This window comes from Littorina saxatilis, linkage group LG1, assembly GCF_037325665.1.
Source record: "Littorina saxatilis isolate snail1 linkage group LG1, US_GU_Lsax_2.0, whole genome shotgun sequence".
Classification (NCBI taxonomy): domain Eukaryota; kingdom Metazoa; phylum Mollusca; class Gastropoda; order Littorinimorpha; family Littorinidae; genus Littorina; species Littorina saxatilis.
In genome coordinates this window covers 41657071-41664595 of record NC_090245.1, presented here as the reverse complement: position 1 = coordinate 41664595, position 7525 = coordinate 41657071, and the positions used below count along the sequence as shown (strand labels likewise).

At 43.5% G+C, this 7525-nt stretch overlaps 1 protein-coding gene across 1 annotated transcript; it reads right to left on the bottom strand.

Annotated features, from left to right (window-relative positions):
• Positions 1-221: 221 nt before the first annotated feature.
• LOC138974590 (uncharacterized) lies at positions 222-6139 on the bottom strand. Its single transcript, XM_070347334.1, has 7 exons — positions 6099-6139; positions 5060-5814; positions 4466-4615; positions 3388-4157; positions 2725-2962; positions 769-2630; positions 222-245 (listed from the first exon to the last, which is right to left on the bottom strand). The coding sequence occupies exons 1-7, from the start codon at positions 6137-6139 to the stop codon at positions 222-224; spliced, it is 3840 nt and encodes a 1279-aa protein (XP_070203435.1).
• Between the last annotated feature and the right edge of the window lie 1386 nt (positions 6140-7525).

Genomic DNA, 7525 nt, shown 5'->3' with positions numbered 1-7525 from the left:
AAATGAAGACTAGCGGGTTGTAGTCACAATCGAAACTCGTCATGCTAGACGCATTATATCGACTAATGTTAAGTACTTTCCGAAACTGTCTATGTAAAGTTTCCGATTGCAGCTCTCTTCTTGTGAACAGCAATGGTTGCTGCGACTTCTGATAAGACAATGCGGAGAAGTATTCAGGGGGTGCGACTAGGTGGCCGATTGTGTGAAGTCCTTTGGTCATTTCACTTGTTACTGGAAACTGGGCTCTGCAAAATATTACAAAATAAATTTTAGAAAAAACTAAACAATGAGCGGTGTCACATTTTTGTGCTTGTTTACTTCATTGTAACCCTTTTCTTATTTTTGGTTTGCTTCCGTGGTCACTTTTCCTTTTTATTTAGCTATATTTTACCCTAAATGTTCTCCCAACGGACTCTCGATTTATATGGAAAATATTTCTTCGTTATTGTGGTTTCTTCGTCTTGGCGGGGTTCGTATCGTGTGTGTTTGTTTGCTTTTCATACTATTTGCCTCGACAGCAACCAAATTGCTTTTTTTGCGTTACTTTAGATTTTTATGCAACGCAGTCAAAAATATGTTCCCCTTTGATTGACTGACTGCATGAGAAGTAGTAAGTAAATGAGAGAGAGAGAGAGAGAGAGAGAGAGAGAGAGAGAGAGAGAGAGAGAGAGAGAGAGAGAGAGAGAGAGAGAGAGAGAGAGAACAAGTGTGTGTCTGTATGTATACATGTGTGTGTGTGTGTGTGTGTGTGTGTGTGTGTGTGTGTACCTGTACATTTGCAACAGCTATCCTCTTCCGCCGTTGGCCTTTCTGTGGGGTGTCTTCCGGGGTCCTCTTTGTTCCTTGTCTTCTGGCGATCTCAAATGACCTCGCAAGGACATGGTCAGGGATAAGACACAAGTCTTCTATTGGCGCTGAACCCCAGGTGGAAGCCTCTGTTGTAGAAAATAAAGGAGGACCTTGCATCATAGGAAGATTGGACGAGTGCTGACCGGCTGTGAAGAGGTATGCTATTTGCCAGTTGATCATGTTCACAATCAGTGAGAGCGCTTCCTTTGGTGGCATCCATTGCTGGGGATTATTTACTGTTGCTTGCCTGGGGCGCTTGGTGCTGTACTGTCTCACCTCTTCAAAAGAAAGTTTCGACAAATCGAACTGGGTAGGGCAATACAGGGACATGAGGAGTTTAAGATACACATCCTCCTTGATGTTTCCTGTGACAAGCTTGCCAGACTGACTGGAAAATGAAAACAAACTGTGAAGAAGTCCCTGTTCCATAACAGTCTGAAGCAATTTGGAATGTGTGATGCCGTGAAACTTTGGCAGAAAGTCATTTCCACCCATGCTCAAAAGAATCGCGATTTTCAGGGCAGCATAGTGTCCAAAACGACTTTCCAGTTGTTCCACAATGGCTGTTATATTGTAGACATCGCTCATCCCCTTCGCCTTCTGAAGCATAACATGAACAGGGTGTTGAAATTTTCCGTCCGAACTTCGTGGCCATAGATTGCTGATGACAAAGAGGTGAATCACAACTGCATCGATGTCACCAGAAGTGACGACGCTCAGAACCCCTTCTCCTGGCTGCAAAGATGGCAAGAGTTCCAAGAGCCAGTCGAGCTGTGCCATCTCTGCTTCCCCCTTCCTCTGAGCGATGTGAATCATTTCAGTAGGTTTGTTTTTGAATCCTCCCTTTGTGAATTCACAGCTAAGGGGAACTGCGAACAATGGACTACATCCACAATTACTGGCATCCTGGCACTGGCATCCTCCTTTCACGTGCAGCTCACTGTCAACCATCAGCATAATGTCGTTTTTTATTTCCAGGGAGCTGATGTTGGCAGCAAGGTAGGAACTGACTGCCTGTTTTCCACTGGAGGTTGACGTGATCGATGACTTGTCGTAGGTGTTTCTGCTAATCAATTCTTCGGATACCTTCAAATGTCCGATCGACGCACTTGTGGTCTTAGGTTCTCTTCTTGTCCTTGTCGCTGCCTTCATGAGGTCAGGGGTGAAGCTGTACTTTTCCTCTACAACAACAATCTTCTTAATATCTGGGCCGAACTTTAGGCATCTCATAATGACGCTGTTCTGGGCGTAGCGAAGATACTGCAGCCCTGTGTTGGCTACAACTTTGAATTTCACGCCGGCAAATTCAATGATGATACTTGCAAGTTTATCAAAAACAGCACTGGATCCATCATGCTGGGCCAAAAAGACGAGACTTAGTTCTTGTAGAAGTTTGGCTTGCTCTTCAGATGTTTTGTTTCCTTCCATCATAGATGAAAGCAAGTGAAGTAGAGCATTTCTGATCCCTGATGCTTTCTGAGGGTCAAGTTTTTGGCATTCTGGCGTCATCACAGCTTGGCATGTGTTTCTTGCAGAAGAGAGACCGTCGATCACTTTTGACTGTTTTCTTACCAAAGCTTTTCTTTTTTTCTCTTTTTTCTCAGAAGTTGAAGTAGCCACCGGAATTTTTGATGTCATTCTCTTGATTGTGACCCCCTTTCCAGATTTCACTTTGGACACAAGCTCTTTTGGACCCTTGATTTGGTTGACGTCTCCACCATCTCCCCTTGACATGTCCATCATCTTTTCTTTGATGAGAAACTTCCGAATCAGATACTCTCCTGAATCTTTTGAATGTGTATCAAGACATGCCAGAGGCAGTGGCGTCCGTGTCTTAGCATAAACGTTGTGTGGGACTTCCTCGGGGGGGTCCGCCTGTCCTCAGGATCAGGTTAGCAGTCGGTATGACAAAGTCAAGGTCCTTTTGGGTTGTCTTCCATGTCACCTCAGCAATCTCTTCATTATCAGCTCGTTCAGCATCCACACTGTCAAGAACTGGTTGGCTTTGATTGAGCATGCCCATGGCTTCCATTTCCTCAAATTTGTCTACGAGTGACAGGCGTGGAAGCACTGAGTCGACGGTAGATCTTGAACGGAATCCTTTCAGCGCTGCCTGAAAAGAAAAGCGCAATTGTTTAAATTGTCTATTTGTTTGTTTCGTTTCTAGAAAATGGTATTTTTAAGTAACATTTCTAGTTGATCACTGCCCTTTTTTCACTTCTTACATGCAGTCTTCAAATTCAGGTTAAATTCCGTTGCAATATGTTTCTGTGCGAACTAAAATACCAGTATTAGCTGTGGTGAGTATGTTATTTAAAAAAGGAGAAGAATTAACGTCGCTGAATGCCACTCATAAAAATAAATCTGATCATGCACAAAGAGCACCAGATATGTGGTATGTGACCATGTTGAAATGAAGGCTGATCGCACTCGATTCACTAGTTTAACATACTGCCAAGATCTGAGAAGGTAAAAGGGAGTGTGTAAACTTGAAGTACCATGGTACCACGCAGGTGGTTTAATGAATACTTCTCCTACCTTGTGCTCCATTTCCCGTTGAGAATCAAGAGCGAAGTTCCTCTTGCTGTCCTTGAAGGGCGTACTGAAAAGGGTCTCCTTCATCTTCTGGTGGAAGAAACCTGCACTGTGGTGTTCAACCAGGAGCTGAGTGCAGAAGCCGGCGTAAGACGAAGCCCCGTTGACAAAGGAAAACGCCAAAGATGACTTGACGGCAGCAAGAAGCAGGCGGTAGCCATCCGGTCCACCAATCTTTTCTGCTAGTGCAATCGCAAGAATTTCTAATGCATGATGCAAAATGTCACAGTGAAGGGCAAAAGTAGCGTTTGTCCTTTGACCTGTTTCCATAAAGTCCTCCAATTTCTCAAGCCAGGATGGTTCAAGCTTTCCGTCGTCTAAGGACTTTGAACATTTGGCTGCATCCTCTGGGCTGAGACTTCTGTGGAACGTGAGGAAGAAGGCAGTCTGTAGAGCAAGGGCCAATCTTTTTACGAACGTGGTGGCAGATTCGATGTTTTCCGGTCGCACTATCTTTTTCAAGTCGGTTTCCTCACTGTCGTGAAGAAACCTTGTCAGTGAAGACAGACCGGCGTCCTTGTAAGCACTCAGCAAATTGACGATTTTTGACTTCCGCAGGTGTAACAGCGGGAACTCTGGGAGAAATATCTGGAACATGCTGTTTTCCTTCATGAGGCGGAACAGGTTTGCCGCTATTTTGTGGTCGGGTGCCAAAATGATGCGGCTTTCATCTCGCCCAGGGAACTTCTTATGCTTTCCTGCGAAAAAGAAACATGTGTGATGTTTATTTCAGTCAAATACAGATACACAGCTGCTTTTTGGAGAAAAAAAATCTTATCAATTCGAAATGTGGCTGCACATGTATGAAACATTTTGTTACGTTGGACAAGAAGTGACCTTTAGATGCGACGTGTGTGTGTGTGTGTGTGTGTGTGTGTGTGTGTGTGTGTGTGTGTGTGTGTGTGTGTGTGTGTGTGTGTGTGTGTGTGTGTGTGTTAGAGACCAATAGGAAGAAAAATAAGGGAGAGAGAGAGAGAGGGAGGTGTGGGTAGAGAGAGCACTTATTGTAGGTAGATCTTACCCGTTTTTACTAAGATGTCCGTCAAAATTTCACGAAGTTTCATCAGATCATCATCACGTCCAGTGTAGGGGGGCGGATGTCGACTGATGAGTGGGGGTGGACAGTACACGCGAAATCCCATGGAATTGTGGTCTGACTCATCTCCATTTCCTGGGGAAAAATAGTATCAACTAAGTACTCTGTGCAATGCGGAAGCTTTGTTTTACATACAAGATTATTTCACGATGTTTTGGAACCCAAGTAAAGGTGCGGAAAAGGTTATCGAGTTAAACAAAACAAAATCCAGATGTTAGTGACTTTTACTGATAATGATCCCAACCCTGCAATTCTGTATTACATAAAAAGACATTTACAAACGAAAAACAACAAGCTTAAGTCAACAGATATATACCAAAGTAAGCGGACGTTGTACGTTTGACTGACAGGAACACACATACATTTTGAACAAGTGAAAAAAGACAGGGATGGTTGGGTCTGTGGGTGCAGGGGATGTGTCTGGGTTGAGATCGGACTTAAATTGCTTAACTAAGCTTTGCATCTCGAAACACATCTTTAATGTATTGACATACAGACGTGACGTGATAATGTGCTTACCTGACGAAGCTTGACTGTTAACTTCTGTTGTGAGCGGATGACTGTCCTGCACGGAGAGGTTCGCAAAACTGGTGTCCAGGTACCCCTCTTCAGTGTCTGGATCCTGGATATCATCTGCATTGATGACAGCGGGTGTATCATCAGAAGAAAACTCCTCAATCCCCGAGATGTCAAGCGAGTGGGTGTTTTCATCGTCACTGCTGATTTCGCTGAGAGCTGGCTCAACCGTTCGTGCCAAGCTGCCTTTGACCTTGTCCCATACTGCAGCGATTCCATGGGCAAAACTTCTCTTGAACTTTTTAAACTGGAATGACTCTTCATGCGATGGGTTGAGCAGACAGGGACTAACATCATCTGGGGTGAGGGTCACTGGTTCCATGCATACACACTTTTGACCGGGAAGACCGTCGCAGTCAGGATTGTGCCACGAGTTGATTGTCTCCGCATCTCGAGGAAGTCCTTTTATTGAGACAGGCAGCATGCACACCTGGGACGACCTTGCCACGCCTCTGCTCGGGTCTGAGTGAAATGTTAATCTGACCAGATTGTCAACAAGCACAATAATGTGGCAGTCACGAAGGCTGAGCGACCGGTGTACATGTCCGGCGGTCGACTTGTATTCCAGCTCAAACCGCCTCTTGAATGTGTTGTAGTAACACCGGTTTTCAGAAGCCTCTTTCTTGAGACGTCGCTCTGCCTCTGAAAAGCTTAGTGTCACTCCAGCTTGATTGGTGATAGCAAAGACCGTCTTGACACTGTGGTAAGTGTAAGAGAGGTAGTCGGTGAATAGCCCTTGCAATATACCGGAATAATGGTAGTCATACAGGTTCAGATGAGTGTGAAACAGGTAATACATCCGCTGTAGTTTCCGTCTAATGTACCTTTCCTTTTGATCTCATGTCGAGACATAGCTTTGATTGACGAAAGCCTCGTAGAAAAGCTGAAACTCCAACGGTACGTTGTAAATCCACTCTTTCACCACATCAAGATGCTTCCAGCCCAGGGGACCAGAATCACATGTAACTGTAAGACTGCATACATGACAAAGATCTTCGTGACTATCGTCGTTGTGGTCTCCATTGCCGTAACGATCTACAACTACAGTTCTGGCTCGCAGATAGCCAAGACTAATATGATCTTGTAGACTAAATGATAGAAACTCGCCGCAACTCGTAAACCTTTCAAAGGTCCCACTTTCAAAGACATGAATTTCATGACAGAAGTCACCATGGCGTGAAATTTCACTTTTGATCAGATGCACCACATCGTCCAAGCAAGGGTCGGCACCCTCCCTCAGTTCTTCTTGGAACTCTAGAAACACATGAATCCCCTTTTCATTCCCGCAGTGAGTTACAGCACAGTCACCACAATACACCTTTACGTTTAGATGTAGTGCGGACAGATTTGTAAGAATATCATCTTGGAGTACTGCTTGAAAATGAAGACGGTTGGCGTAGATCTGGATACCTTCGCGCTGTTTTGCAAGGTTCTGTCGGGATTTTTCTCTTTGGAGGACGACGGCGATAGTGTTATTCCATTCCTTCTGTTTTCTAACAAGAGAGAGGCACACCTTGAAGTATTTTGTCTTTTCTCTCAAAAGTTTTTCGTATGACCATTTTTCACAATCTGGAAATTCCTTTTGGAAATGCCATTCAAAGAGCTTGATTCTTGACCAGGAAAGTTCATCGTATTGCGTTCTATATTGATGTTGCAGGGTTTTTAGTTCAGATTCTTCGGTCGATGTATTCGATAATATGAACTTCTCAACTTCCTGTAAATGAATGTTTGTAGCTGCGATCTGCTGGTACAAGTCTGCGAAATTCTCAAAAGTTTCTTGCTGTGCAGGTAGAGAGGAATTCAGTACAAAAAACTCAACTTCACTGGCGATCGTCCCACAGATGACGAAGTTTTGACTATGTTTGAATATGAAAGAAAGAACTGCGCAAAAGAGAACGTAATTTCTATCACCTTCCCTCAGAAGTGCATTTCGTGTTCTAAATGAAAATAATATGTTGTCTTTTCTTTGTAACACAGAGTCCGTTTGATGACGATGACTTTTTATAAGCAAATAAAATTCTTCAAAATCAATCCATGTGCCACTTGCATTGTTTATGAAGTTAATGTTATGTAGACTAGGTATATTTTGAAGTGATGCCATCCTCGTGAATGTACGTGTACCTGAAAAAATACAAAAAAACATTTGGAGATACGGAACACCCATATCCGTTCAGTTTATATAACGTATCCACCATAAACGTTACAAAAAATGTAAGGTTGAACAGTAAATTTCCCTTTGGTAGGAATGGTGTAACACTCAATGTATGCAAGATAGCCTGTTCAGGATTGATAATGGATTTGACATTTCCCCGTATCTAAATGTTACCGAAGTGTGTCTATTTAGATATGTGTCATATTTATAATAATACTATAGGTTTTGTCACGTGACGGTTGTTAAAACTGGTACCA

Excerpts from the sequence above, each read along its gene's own strand:
- LOC138974590 (XM_070347334.1), bottom strand. The coding sequence starts at position 6,139 with ATGGAGACCACAACGACGATAGTCACGAAGATCTTTGTCAT. Across the intron at positions 2,963-3,387 it reads AACGGGAAATGGAGCACAAG|GCAGCGCTGAAAGGATTCCG; the intron begins GTAGGAGAAGTA and ends TTTTCTTTTCAG. Across the intron at positions 246-768 it reads TAGCTGTTGCAAATGTACAG|AGCCCAGTTTCCAGTAACAA; the intron begins GTACACACACAC and ends AATATTTTGCAG.